We start from the raw sequence: 15,404 nt of genomic DNA, 5'->3' as shown, positions 1-15,404 counted from the left end.
GTAATACATGATACACTGATAGCACTGATACAGGGTAGTAAATCCAAGAAATATATGTGTATTGTGGATATTTTCTTTTTATTACTTAGTAAAAGCAAAATAGTGTCCGAACGAAACATCCAGTTTACATGTGGAAAGCTAAGGTGTGAAATTGTAATTCAAGCATGAGCTCTCAGGCCGTTCTCTACCTTCTCTGTTTTTCTGAAATTGGAAAGACACTTTTGTTAACAGGAAAGTTTGGAGGTGCTTGGTAACACTGTAAGGCGATCTAGATCAGGATCAAGCGGCCAATTTGTAGATCAAAAAAGACACAAGTTGAGGACTTTCATTGATTCACTCAGTCTTCCTATCAGGTCCTCATGACTGACCGAACTCAGCGGGAGCTGATTCAAGTTTAGAGGTCACTCTGCTCCAAAGAGACTAAGCTAATCAAAGGAATGTGTTAAGGTCAAGAGACTTTTACCCTGATTAAAGAAAGCAAGACCAAATCACATGGAGTAGAAAGCGGGACAGGTGGAGGATAGAGAAACTTAACCTGTGTTTATAGAAGGTATGTAACATTTTCTTTCTTTATAATTTGATTATATATACCAGCTGATGTAAAGGGTGTCTCCATTCTTGATGAGGTAGAGGGGTAAGGTGAGGTGTGGGGGCTAACTTGACCTTCAAGAAGAGATTTTTCTGTGGCACAATTTACTACACTGGAAGCTTCAGTCATCTGCTCAGGTTTCTTCTTGGGCACATTTCTCTGGAGGTTTACTGGACATGCCAAGCTGGGAGGGGACCGTGGGGTTAGACCCATAACACACTGGAGAAATTCCATATTCCTTCTGTCCTGGGAATCCCTATAGGCACTGTAAAGACTCGCTGTGGAGGGGGATTTCTGGAAAACCCTGCTTAACCTGGTGCCACTGTGACCCGACCTCAGAAAAGCAGAAAAATGGACTGATGGGTGGACTAAAATCTCAACATGAGACATGTTTATAAACTCAATCCTTCAGGACCCTGAAATGTCCACAAAGTGATCCGACGTTGACTTGACGTTTCTCAGTTTCCTCATGGGAAAAAAAACATAGTTTAAGCTCATTAGGTTGGCGACAGCCCAACGGTGCCTGACAGCTCATACTTTAATGTATTTGCCTCATTAAAGAGTCAGAGAAGCTATGGTTTAGAATCTGTGGACAATATGAAATGATCTTATTAAAAGATCTTATAAATACATTTAAAGCTGCAGATTTGAAAGTCTGTTTCTGCAAAAAAGATTTGATCAGTCTTTTCCAAAAAAGGACCAATGTGTTTCCACACAGGCTCATTTAATCTCAGATGTTAATTTTCGGGCCCTGCCTGTGAAGTCTGGCCAATCCCAGAAAATGTCAACGCGAAGTCAGACCATAAATGTTAATAGATGAATCGCACTTTGGATCACATCTTGATATGACATCACAGCTCTGCAGCCCCTGATGTGTCGTCTTTCATAGATTCTTAAGTGTTCTAAACCTCAGAGAGAAAATACCACAGTGTTTCTGATCCCTCCAATCTTATGTTGACATCTTTTATTTGACACTGTTCAAATTAATTATTTGCTGACCTTTTAACTGGAGAGCTGAGCCAGTGTCTCCTGTACAGGAGTATTCAGAGACACTGGGGGATCTTACAGGGCAAAAAAACATTTTACAAATGATTCACTCAAACCTGTATACATCATCTCAGCTCTAGTTACTCAGCTTAGACAGTCTTAAGCACATTAATTTACACTAGCATTTCATTAATTATAAAGCCAGGGAAGCAAATGATGCAGTTCATCTTGACAGAGCAAAATTGAAATTCATACACATATATAAAATAATATCACAAAGAAAAAAAGCAAAGGCACAAATACAGTACATTAAAGGCAAAACATGAATGATTAAAATCTAATTTCCCCTTTCTGTGTCTACCATAGGAAGGAGGACATTTGAGAAATTCATGAGAGGATTATTTCTCTGTCTTACATATCGTCAGCATGTGGTCGCAGCTTGGCAGAGTGGTGGGGATCCAAGGTCACTGTGGCTACGTGACCAGTAATGGGGTCTACATGGAAATGACCAAGTCTCTCCATCTCACTGCTATTCAGAGACGTTGTTTCCAAACTGGACCGCTCTTGGTTCACTCCCAGTTTTCCCATTAGTGCAGTAATATCTTCCAGTCCCTGGTCTCCTGGGAAATGCCGGTGAAGAGGTTCTGATTCATCCTCAGTGGAGAACGGGGCCTCGGTGACATGCAGCACACGAGAAGCCTGGAGGTTCTGCAGAGACCTCGATTGAACTGTGCGAGAAGAAAAACAATTGTGGGAGAAAAACGTTTCAATAAGCAAACAAAATCACAGTCATCCTAACGACAAGACAAGCCAAGCGTTTTTTTCTGATTACGTGTTTTTACAACTCCATTCAGAACTGATAAACATCCATCCTGCTTCCTGGATGTGACTCAAGTGACCCCATATGATTGCAATTGTTTGTTTTTTATTCAAATACACAAGTATGACTGTATAGATGCATCTGCTGTCAACATGTGTGTGTGTATCTGTATGTGCACCTGAATGAGAACAAAATATTAAATGAAGCTTTTACTTTGGGTAAAAAGAAATCCTCACTGTTAATATGTTGATGTATTTTAATGTTGGCGATAATGGGGTTACTTCGAGAGCTCACTATTTTCTCAGGTGGTTCTTGGTATAAAAAGTGTGAGAACTTGTGATCTAATGACTTGCGACCTTGTCTTAGACGTGTGGTCTAATCCTGTAGTACTTGGAGAATGCTGAATCATTTGATGGCCCACAGCTGTTAAGATGTTTGAAGTAACAAATGACTTCTTGCTGCTGTACAAATCCCCATCTTGCTATGATAATTAATGGTATTTCATCAAAGCTGAGCATTAGCTTAATAACTGTAATAATACATGGGATTCTCTGTGCACTGGATGTGATCTTGTAAAAGGTTGCAGCCAAATCCTCAGCAGTCTGGGAGGCACTAGAGCTGTGAGCCTCTCCAGCTCCTGTTAGAGACTGCACTTCTTACAAGCTCCTCAGCTGTGACAGAGAGGCTCTGGATTAGCTGACAGGCGAGCGCAGGAGTCTATTTGCTGCTGAAGTTTACTCACTTCTGACTGGACTGAAGTCTCCTTGGCTGACCTTGGTGTCAGCGAAAGGCTTAATACTGGGGAACAAGATTAGGGAGAGCGACAGCACAAACACCTAAGAAAGAGATATGAAAAATAAATTAGAAAAAGTAATATATGCAGACAACAATATGCAGACAATTGTACTACACATAAGATTCAAGTCAAATAAAGTTAGTATTTGAAAACCAAAGTGTTGGGCTTTGGTATGTCTAGTGGTTATGCAGAGGGCATCACCACTGAATATGCTTTCAGACTGCAGTAGTCCTGCTGTGGAAAAATATTCTGTGACTGAGCTGAGACTTATTATTATTCATAGATTAGGAATTTAATTTTTAAAGTTCTTCTTCTCCACTCACGTAGCTTCGGGTCATGCTATTTCTTCCACTGCAGCAATGAAAGGAAATACACGATCAGTCCAATTCTCAGTATGAAGCCTGGGGCTCTTTGTTTCCAGTGAAATGTCTTGTCCATTGCAAACATAAAATAATTTTGATTGGCCTTCAGTGGATAATCCACCTGTTTGACTAAGAGTGTGATTTAAAAACAACATGGACGGTCTGGGGGCAGTTTATTTGGACAGCCTAACCAAAGCCTAACCCTATAACCTTAACCTAACATCAATACAATCTTTGCCCTAAACTTAACCAGTTTTTCCAGAATTGAGGTTCTGCCTCATTAGGACCAGGTTTTGTTCTCCATGAGGACTACTGGTCATGACAAGGTTAGTTTTTATGCCAGAAAATGTCCAAAAAAATACAAGTACACACACACACACACACACACACACACGTGCACTCATACATAGATGATGCACATACCAGTACACATGTTCCAGTCTGGGCTGGCTTGTTAGATGTATTCATGAACAGAGCCTGTAGCCTGTGCAGCTGTTCCATTAGTGACCTGAGGGGAGCAAAGTCGAAGAAAGACAGAATAATCAGAAGACAAGTAAGTGGATTAACAAGGGGCTGAGGGAACAAGAGGGCAAAAAGACGGTGGAAAAAAGAATGATCCCAGAAAATGACAGAAAACTCAAAGTGGAAGAGAAATTTTTTAATATTACTCACATGTTGCACTTCTCCAGCTGTGACACTTTCCTCTGCAGCTCCTGGTTGTGTGCATTGCAGGCAGCCATCCTGGAGAAGATAAAGCAAAGATGAAATTAAATGTGTCACTAACAGAAATATAATTATTCTGCTTGCTTTCTTTTCTTTAAAAAAAAAAAAAAACAATTATTGTTGCGAAAAAATAATTAGGACCTGAATAAATTATTGGCAACGATTGAATGTTTGATTGAAGTCCAACCACATTTATAGTGTCATTTGAGTGGGGAACAGTCTACCTATACTGTATAAACATATAAGTGAAGAAGTGCGTAATAATAGTGTTATTTTTACAGTGTTTGTAGCAAACCTTTGGGTTCTGGATGTACACTGTTTTTTCCCCCTTTAAATAAGAGGATTTCAGTCTTTGTATTTACAAACATTAAATATTAAAAGGTCAGCTTTTCTCCTGTCTCTCCTGAAGATCTCCTGACTCGGTGTCTGTTTGTTTTTGTTTGTGACGGTTCAATAATTCGGTAAAATACTGCTAAAGAATTGATAAAGCATGGATTCTTTGAGCCTTTGGGGATCCAACAAAGCCCACTCAAAACCTGCTCTCAGACAAATACAATTTGAATCAAGTGCAGATTGTGTTGAGTATGTGTGTCACCCCACATCAGGTTTTTATTCCATATGCTCGTATTGAGAGCAACCATTTTGATCATTGTATACAGCCGCATGTGAAGGACAGGGTAAATCAAACACTGTGGACTGGGGTCAGAATGCCTCAAAAATGGTTAGCATTCTGTTGGGCTCAGGTCGTACTGTGACAAAGAAATTGCGGCATTTGCAGTGCAGATAGAAGGAAGAAAATAGAGTCGAAACAGTTCAAAACAAAGCCGTGACATGATTTTTACATCTCGAGTGATAGCATATAGAAAATACACTGTGTAGTAAAGAAGTTCAAACCTTGACCTAATTAAAAAAAATGTCTTCACCTAGAGTTATATATACTTACTTAAGTCCCTTATTCTCATACATGATATTATTGTAATTATAAATGTATCTCTGTCACCTAAGAAGTGGTTTAATGCAATATTTATAGCATTGAGCTAAAACCCTTTACTGTCACATAGCGTCCAACCCATACACTTCCCCTTACATTACATTGTCATTTGGCAGATGCTTTAATCTAAAGCATTTCAACATTTGGGTACAAACAAGAGCTAGAAGTAGGTAAGTGCTTCAAATAAGCCAAACTATGAGGTGCTAGTCATAAGTGCTTATGTTTTTCTTGTGTTTTTTTTTTTTTTGTCGTCGTCGTGACAGCATGTGGATTTGGAGAATTGATCTCGATTGTCCTTGAGGACTCGTACAGACAATCACCACAGAATCAGTTCTATCACATGTGTGGCCCATCAGAATGTCATTATATGGTGAATACATGTAACCAGAGGCCACCTTGAGGGCACCATCAGTTTAAAAAAAAACTTTTCAGTAATGGAAGCATATTGAATTTGTAATTAATGTGCAAAAACCATCATAATTTGATTTGTCAATCTTACATATTTAAATGAGGGTTCTCACCTGCTCTCCAATCCATCGATATATTCCTTCTTCTTCTTCCTGCTCTCCTGGGCAGACTGCTTGTTACGAATCTTCCGGCGTATTTTCTTCAGAATCCTTTCTTCGTACTGATTAACAAGATTGTAGGCGATATATTTATTTATATATATATTATTTTTTTTAAGTGTTTTTCTGGTTACGTTTGTAATTGCGTACCTTGGTGAGAGGTAACTGGCCGGGCAGAGTGACCCCCTCCTTTGCTAACAGCTTCTTCTCATCCTCATTGAGAATCAGCTCTTGAATGGACTGTTGGGATGGCTGTGGGGGCTGCTGGTGAGATATGAATACTAATAATGAGAACATCACCATTGCAGTTTAATTGAGTTTATTCCACGACACACACACACGCAGGCACCCCCACTCTCTCCCTCACTTTGTGGAGCTTCACAGGATGTGGTTAAATGAGAGCAGCCTATCAGACCATCTTCATCACTCTCATTTCATGGCTACCTCAAAGCAATTATAGCAAAGAGACCTAAGTTGCTTTCTGCCACTCTCTTGTTCATCTGATGAAACTGGGAATATGAGCAGTGTGCTGACATCTGAGCATGCGGCAAACTTTGAAAAGAAAAACAGATCTGTCACATTTTATCTAACGCAAACACGCAGCCACGACACGTAAACTCACCAGTTCCTGTGTTCCAGACAGAAGCAGGTCTTTAACAGTTAGAGGGAAGTCAGAGGACAGCTGTGGTCTACCCACATCTGGAGGATATTGTGTAACCCTTGTTCTGCCCATCAGGAATGCAGGATCTGTATCCACACAGACACAGTGGGATTGTTTGGATTGTGTACTCAACAATACTAATAAAAAAGATTTAGACATGACATTCAAAGCCTCAAATACCAACTATTCTGCTCAGTACCTCAACAAGTGTAGTTTTATCTCAAATAACATATGAGATCTTGTTGTATCCGCTGTGATGCCAGGATCTTTATGTGCAGAAATGTAGCCAATAGATAGTGAGGTGATTTTTAAAATTGGGGTTACTGGAAACAAATGAGTTAGTTTTTATTTATTTATTTATTTTCCTCTTTATCCTCAGTGGACACATGTATGTATGTACAGTACATAATGTGATTTCTTGCAACAGCTGTCCGTGTCAAATCCTCTGACGCTGTGTCGTCAATGCGTGTGTGGCTTTATTTAGCATACATCTGGACCTCCGCCCGAGACTACACTACAATGTGATTGAAGCTGATAGAACAAAAATCTATGCTATTGTTTTTGTTACTGTTCCTTGGCAGTAAATTAACATTGCACCTCTTTGAACATTTTTCCTTGAGTGTATTTGTGACTCACTGAGGTCAATGGAGACGTTGGCTGCTTCCAGGCTTGCCTTTGTTTGCAGCCTCTGACTGAAGTACTGAGTGTCCCCCGGGGGGCTCTCAGGGCGCTGAGGGCTGTCCATGTGGTCTGAGGGAGGGTCCTCGCTGATCCCACTATCACTTGGAGATGGGGACCAGAGCGGGGACCCTGACACTGACACAGAATCATTTCCTCTCAGAAGCGCATTGAGAAAGTCGTCATCTGCCTGTTCAGATGGCTGCAGCATCTGCTGGAAGAAATAGCTTAATTATAAGATGGCAGGAAATGGAAATTACTTTTGAAAGCAGACAATGTAGTACACTTAAACGCCAAGGGCAGACTACACAACAAACAGATGAACATGTATGGAGTGCCATTAGAGATCCCATTGTCAGAGACTGACATTTTGTTCCTGCATTGTCCAGCTGTGATGGTTGCTATGGTGTTCTGGCGCTTCCTGACAAAGAATTCCATCATTTTGATCAAACAGCCAGTGGAGCAGCTCGATGTCTCCACAACCCTGAAATGAGAGCATTACATTTAAAAGACAACACATTGGGATATTTATGCCTACTCTTGATGACTTCACTTTTATGGGTAACAGGTCATGATGATCCTGCCTGGACGCACTGTACTGTAAAATATAGATAAGGACCAATCTATGTGTATGTACTCTACACTGTCTCCTTTTAGGCACAACATAAAGACTTTGGTAGCCCTTCTTCTAAACGGCGTCTGTGTTTGAGTTTGTTCCTATGTATTTGTGCTTCTGTGCCCCCATCGACATGCATTTGCTGGTGGGTTTTGTTACTTCTAACGTTGAAAAAGGATTTCTTCACTTTTCCTCATGTTCAAATGTATAAAACTGGACCTACACCAACCAGCAAACTTACTGTACCTACCTAAACACTGTCATCATCATCCTGAATCAACGGTCTGTCATTTATCTGAAGTTAGATTTAATAATCAGATGTAGGTTTTGATTTCCTCCCTGAAGCCTGAACTGAGCATGCCCCAGTAACCCACAATGGGACAACTATGATGTAATGAAAAGGCAATATTTAGATATTTACCTGATCTGGGCAGTTCTCCATAAGTCTCTTTTTGTTGGGCGCAGCAGAGAGATGTCCAAAGATCCAACCAAAATATCCAAATCGCCTTGTTATGTAGTAGCTTTGTCTTTGTTCCTGAAAGTCTCCACGGTATCTCTCAGCTCTTCTTCACGGGTCCAAAGTTTAAACTCCAACTCAACACACCCAGCCAACTGACTTGCTGTGGGCCTATTGGCTATGAGGAGATATGATCTGATAGGTAGAGATGAATACGCAACTAAGGAACTTCACATGTTGCTATATCTTGAGACGGATGACGAGAAAAACATCAGAAAGGCCAAAGTCTGTTGTTTCCTTTTTTTGGAGAGCATATTGACGTGTGGTTAGCTCTGACCTTTAGCATACATTCAGAGCATAGTAAATCAGCTGGGACAGTTCTTTGTCATTATTCATCTCTTCTCTCTATGATATTGTAAGATATCTGATTTGAGATAAAGTATATTGGGTGACATTATAACACGCCCTTATATTCTAGGTATGTGCTGCACCTCTACTGACTGGGAATCCAGTTGCTTGTAGTTGTTTGTGAAAGGGAATAAACAATTATTTCGTATGCTGGCGTGACGATTAAATAAACTATTTGTGGAGCTTTTAAACAAAATAAGTTATGACACTCAGACCTTTTGTTATGTGCTTTTTGTGTCTCTTATTTCCAACTTTTGAGATTGTCTTTCTGGCCAGATGCACTGTATTTCATTTGTGTCAAAGTCTCACTTACCTCCCTTGAGTATTTGGTATCCGTGCTTCCAGTCCAGTTATCAGTTCATTCTCACATGCAGTTTGACCATCGAATACTTCTGTTTTTTCTAGCATTTCTCTGCCTGCCTGCTGGTCAGCCTGAGAATCTGCAAGTTTAATAACTCCAATGTTATTCTAGTTCGACATATAGTAGTAGGTTGTACCCAGTGTTAATTGGCAAGATTTATGGCCACTTCAGCTACAGACCTTGTTGAAACTGAGAAAACACTCATCAGCAGCTTCATTAGTCACACCTGTTCAATTGGTTATTGAAGCAAATAGCTAAGCAGCCAATCACATGAGAGGAACTTAATATATTTTGTCATGTGACCTGCTGACATTTAAATCGAGGATCAGAATGGGGCTGAAAAATGATCTAATGTGACTTTGAACGTGAGGTTGGGTTGAAGGTTGTTGGTGCCAGTTGGGCTGGTATGAGTATTTCACAAGCTGCTGCTCTACTGAGAATATTGTGCACCCTAATCTATAAGGATTTATTGATAAAACATCCATTAAATGGCAATGTTCTGTGTGAAAATGCCTTATTGACACCAGAGGTCACTGTGGCCAGACTGTCTGGATGCAAAACACACCAAACCTTGAGGCACAAGGGTCACAGAACGAGAAGAACACACTGAATGTCTCTGCTGAGACTTAAGTAAGTGTCCTGTTCACCTGAGAGAAAGAAACAGAAAGTGTTGAACCAGTATCCAAGGCTTGAAAATATTGAGACGAAGAAGTTACGTGATAAGATTTATATCACTTGAGAGCCTATAAATGTGAAGCTATTGTATTGTCTTGGCATCTTGGACACACTGGGAAAATAGGTAACCAGGCCCTCTTAAAAATGAACAAAAATCACTCTACCTGCAAATCTATACTGCAAAATATAATATATTGATTATATATTGAAGTAATGGGCTTCACGGAAATTGACTTTTAATTGAGTCTTAACGTTCAGACAGAATAGCTGTTTATTGTCTTTACGCTAAGCCATAAAACTGATTTTTATCTACAGTACAAACTGTCTGTACAGACGCGGCAATCGTGCAGAGCTTCTCATCTAACGCTCACCACCACATTTTGTCACAATTAATGTTTCACTGTAAAAAAATGTGCAGTGGAGAGATTCTTCTCAAATAGCAACTGATCGTCCTGTGTTAAACTCAGAACCACCATAGTAGCTGGGAGGATGAGGAGAGTTGAGCAGGTGAATCAGTGACTGTGGATGGCAGCGTGTACCGCACAGTAGGCCTTTAAATAGAGCATCAATGTCATCTGTCCACTGACATTTGAAGGGATGATAGGTTAGCTGTCGGCTAACATATCGCAGTTACCGTGTCTAGCCAGGACTTGCCTGCTGGGTTTTCATAAAAGAAGAATTGCATCAGCATTATTGCTTTGCTATCTATCACAGAAAGGTTTCAAAGGGCAACAGCCCTGCAATGATGATTCAACAAGCTCTTTAACTTAACAGCAAAAAATCTGCAGTAATAAATCATGTGTAATTACTTCAAACTCATCTGTGTTATCAACAGTATTATTAGATAGAGGCAGATGTCCTTTATAATCTTAGGGTTGGGGACCAAAGACCTGTCGTATTGAGGCAGAACCTACTTTTTGAGGCTTCTGTTAGTGGTGTAGCAGTCACTGCAATGTTCTAACAAGAGTGTGTTTGTGTCCAAGAGAGTGTTTACAGAGAGTGAGTTAGTAAAACTGAAGTACATCTCTCAGGTTTCCTGCATGAATAATTTAAAAAAGGAAATTAGAACAGAAGACTTTTTGTTAACGTAGGTGGTGGCTGGACTGAGACACAGAAACGCCATAAGCATGTATCTGCTTGTGCCTCGTGGGGGAGACGCCTTCACACTGAAAGGTCGTCTGCCTGACAGCATGTGAAATGATCATTTAAATGTGCTTAAAGGTAACAGTAATGCACTTGGCTTACTCTTATGGAAACATCGGCCTTCACCTATTCTCAAGGGACATGGATGGCTGCTACTCTTGCAGAGATTAACATCTTATCACCTGAAAGTGCATAATGGATGTAGTGAGGTGGACAGCCTGTGTCATGATGAGTTGATATGACATTTTACATTGAATTATTAATTCACCATTTCAGGACTACACCGTGCTGTCTTTCATATTCCAGGAAACAAAATGAGGGTCAGATGACAACAAAGTCTGAGATGGAAGCTGCAACAGGCAACGTTAATGACCTCTGAAAACAACACAGCTTTCAGATTTACAGATGCTGAAGGCCAACTGCCAATCATTTCAGTAAATATTATTCTAGTGGGAGCTAATGCACCGCAAGGCCACCCGGGTGATTTTCTTCTTGATTAGAATTTAATCTATCCATAGCAGGGTTTAATATAAAAACATACATGAATGTAATACTTGAATTGTACCACAGTTTTTCAACGGTATGTAAAATTAAAGTGTTTCAAAGATGGCATGGTCTCTGACATTTTGGCATTTTTATCACACTAATGGATATTCAAGTGTTAAACTTTACAGATCATTTTAGCTTTCATCAGTCAATGATGTCATAAAATAGAGTGAGACATCATGATGGACAGCTGAGACTGACTAATGACGAGTCAAGTGTATACAGGTTGTGAACAAACCCGCTCATTTAAACTGCATTTCTATCCGGTAACATTTCCATCCATCTTCTACTGCTTTATCCTCAACATGAAGCTCATGGGGGGCATAGGGTGATAGGCGGGGTACACCCTGGACAGTTCACTAGTCCATACCAGGACCACATATAGAGACAAACAACCATTCACTCACACCTACGGTCAATTTAGAGTGTCCAGTTTCTCCAGAGGAAGCCGGAGAACCCTGAGAAAACGCACACACGCATGGGAAGAACATGCCAGATAACATTTGGACAAATCCGTATCAGTGACAACTATACTGTTGCAGATTGTTGTGGACCTATCAGGACGTTACAGTATGTTTTTCTCAAAACATTTTAGTGAGGGAAAAACCATGACTTTTTTAAACCTACCTACGCTAACCACATTTATCATCACCCTCATTTACACCATAAGTGCCACAAACTGATTTGCATTCAGCTTTGTATTACTAGACACCAAGTGTCACTGGTGGGCACATAGCAACAACAAAAAAAAAGAATGAAGATATTTCTCGACTCAGGGTAAACTGAGGTTGGGAAGCACAATTTTTCAAAAATACTACCCCTATTGATACAAAGCTAAATACAAATCGGTGAAGTATTCCTTTAAAACACATCTGTTGACATGTAAGTGCATAATGTTACCTCTAATACAAAGCAATTGAGAATGCAGTTTAGTGTTAGAATGTGTTTAGGAAACGAGGTTCAACCTCAGGACACAGACATGATTTACTTACCGGAGCCAGACACTGAATTACAGAGCACCAGACATAACACAAAATAATATAGGACCATTGTATTGCAAGGAATCATTGTTATGATAGTTATTTTAGCAGAATATTGAGAGCCAGGATAGAACTGCATAATATGCCAAACCACTCTTGGTGGAAACTTGTCTTCAGTCTTCAATCACAGGCCCGGCTGTAAACAGAGTCTGAACTAGAACAAAACTAGTTTCCCTCCAGTGGCGGCCCGCCCCACCTGTCTCACATAAAGAAATAGAAGATAGGAATCACATAAAATCATTTTGCAAAAACATAAAACATGAAATAAACAAGCCATACATTAAACAGACCGTAAGTAATCTGCATTTAAATGTAGTTTACAGACATGTCTCGTTATAAATGGTGCATGTGCATGTTTTCCGAGGGCTGTGGTGCCGGAAGTGACGTAATGTCGTACCCAGGGACTGGTGCACCCTGGGAACGACGGTCACGCGGTAAGACTTGTCAACATGGCTGGCAATGAAAAGTCAAAGTTTTCACTACAATGGAGGATTTTAAGTATATCATGTACAAGAAACAACTCAATTTCGGGGGGAAAAGAGCAGCCCGAGGTTTAAGGTTAGGCATGGAGAAGAAGTGAAGTTAGGGTTAGGGCCAAGATGGCCACATAACAAGTAAAACAATGTCATGGTAAAGGTGTCGACTGCCATATTGTTCAGCTAGTAGTACGTCACTTCCGGCACCACAGCCCTCTGAAAAATCCCCCAAAGACTGCCCACAGCCAAGCAGAGACAACATCTTACCTTAGTAAGTACCGGGACATGCTCTTGTGAGCAGCTGCAGACCTGGCAGAGTCAGTGTGACATCTTCTCACATCTTCTCCACATCATACTCCATCATACTGTCAAAGCAGGACAACTCTCTCCATCTCTCTCTGTGTGTGTCCCTCTCTCTTTGTCTCTCTCCGTCTGATCTTTAATCGATCACCCACCACTTCGATCCGTGTCAGCTGTTGTTTTTTTCCTTCTTTTGATCCGTGTAGCGCAGCCCTCAGCTCTCGCCCTTCAACTCCAAGGATCCGCTCTGCCTGTCGCCCTATTTCCAGTTGTCGCCCTCCTCAGCCTGCCCGGGTCAGGCGCCATCGTCCTTGCAAACCTCAGTGAGGTGGGCAGCACTACCAGGCTAGAGGAGACTTTGAGGCCAAGCTAAGATTTCATTGTTGACTCCACATTGCAGGTCACACGTAGATGTATACAAAACAACCCATAAATTAATATTTAGCTCACACAAAGTAATAATTTGTGGTCAAAGTCACAATGATTTTTTTGCGCTATACAGAACACAGAAGCAAACAATAAAGTGAGTTACTTTCTACTGACAAAGATTCAAGCATGCCGTCCGGATGATGAACATGAAGTTTTGCTGTCGAGGTAGTAAAGGCTTTGGTGACAGGTGCAAGCAGGGAGACAGGAGTTTGTGTGGTACAGAGACACGGAATAAGAATATCTTTTAAGACAAAAAGCTTTTCACAAAGGCCAAGTCGAGCTACTGCTGAGGTTAAACAGCTGACAATGGAGCGATGAATCCCAGGTGTTGTGCAGCCACGGTGAAGAGAATGAGCAGATTATGTGCGGATGATCAGGAGATGCTTGAGTCCCAGCTGAGTCATGACACACTATGATTACAGTTCCCCTTTATTTTATATTTTTAAATTAGACAGTAACATCGTTTTTGTATATTTGTCTTTTCTTTTCAATAAACTCACAAGTTTAATTTAGCATCTACAGAAGGACTCACGACAATGACAACTGTCTGTTTGTCTCTTTATTAGAATGTAAATTTAGATCAAAAACCTTAGCTGTCTTAAGCTCAGTTTAAGTGTTTTTTTTTTATGTATTACCATATCTTATTTGTCACCTTAAACACAGTTGGATATCTTAAGGCTTTTTTTGAGTTGAGTAAAGAGGAGAGGGAATTCTTTTTAGCCGTATACACCACAGAAGTGGAAAATAATCTATCTACCATGAACACAAAGTAGCACTCAGGGTCTGATTTCAAGAGACTATTAACATGTCAAAGCAGCTATGAGACAACTGGCTCATTTCCATAGAATCCCTTGTGAGTTGTGGTCATCATCACGACTGTGTGAATAACCCTGATCTGGGTGATGTCACCTTTTTCATAAAGACAATTTAGATAGAAGATCCTTCAAGTATTCCAATAAAATACATTTCTATGGCAGAACTAATTAGACACAACAATAATACATCAATGATTACATTGCAATACGTGTGACTGCTTGAATGGGATTGATTTGATTTGTGTTTCAATAAATTAGCAAGTGCGTGATCTGGGAATTAAATGACAACTTAATTGTGATGGACTGCAATATTAATGAATCTTAGCCACAAAAGCACAATGACAAAGTTCGCTAACCAAATAATCCAGACTGAGAGAATCATTTTTCTTAAAAATCATCACAAACTAAAAGGAGAGCACTCACTGGAATGATCACTATAAAGCAGACATCACTTTGTGAGAGAAGAAATAACCACTAGGTGGGAAGAAAGTGATAGCTCAGCTGTCTAATGCATTTTGTTGAATAGAGAAGCTTTCAAGGCAGCGTGGACACACATGAGCAGTTCTCAGGCTAAAAGACACTGGAGACAAGAGTCAGGACTCATGCAAGGGGTAAAAGACTGAAGCCAACATGTAACGTGCAAAAAACCAACAACCAAAGGTTACAGTTTGTTCAGCCACATTTGTCAAATCCTATTAAATTCCGACACAGATCAGATTTGGCAGTTTGCATGCGTTTACCAAGTCTCTTAGCTCTGACTCATGTGGATATAACTGTCATCTGAAGTGGCACGCGTGCACTCACTGCATCATCAACGATATCAGAAAATCTCATGTGTCATAGAAGCGATTGCAGCTTCTATATATGCATATAGGCAAAAAGCCACATGGATTATGATGTTCTCACTCATGTTGCATGGTCACATATTGAATAAATCTGATCTAGGACGACAAACTGAAGCGACA

At 40.3% G+C, this 15,404-nt stretch overlaps 1 protein-coding gene across 4 annotated transcripts; it reads right to left on the bottom strand.

Moving 5' to 3' along the window:
- Nucleotides 1-1,538: 1,538 nt before the first annotated feature.
- creb3l3a (cAMP responsive element binding protein 3-like 3a) lies at nt 1,539-8,442 on the bottom strand. 4 transcript variants are annotated; one of them, XM_044043317.1, is made up of 10 exons: nt 8,211-8,442; nt 7,541-7,657; nt 7,132-7,387; nt 6,457-6,581; nt 5,985-6,098; nt 5,790-5,896; nt 4,227-4,295; nt 3,978-4,062; nt 3,139-3,232; nt 1,539-2,304 (listed from the first exon to the last, which is right to left on the bottom strand). In XM_044043317.1, exons 1-10 carry the CDS (start codon nt 8,229-8,231, stop codon nt 1,988-1,990), a joined length of 1,305 nt encoding a protein of 434 aa, XP_043899252.1. In that variant the 5' UTR covers nt 8,232-8,442; the 3' UTR covers nt 1,539-1,987. The 4 variants fall into 4 exon arrangements, with proteins under 4 accessions (XP_043899252.1, XP_043899253.1, XP_043899254.1 ...); XM_044043318.1 differs by having other exon boundaries at nt 5,985-6,095; XM_044043319.1 differs by having other exon boundaries at nt 7,132-7,384; nt 8,211-8,441.
- Between the last annotated feature and the right edge of the window lie 6,962 nt (nt 8,443-15,404).

Source organism: Solea senegalensis, linkage group LG14 (assembly GCF_019176455.1).
Source record: "Solea senegalensis isolate Sse05_10M linkage group LG14, IFAPA_SoseM_1, whole genome shotgun sequence".
In the NCBI taxonomy this organism is placed as follows: domain Eukaryota; kingdom Metazoa; phylum Chordata; class Actinopteri; order Pleuronectiformes; family Soleidae; genus Solea; species Solea senegalensis.
This window is presented reverse-complemented; position numbering and strand designations above follow the sequence as displayed.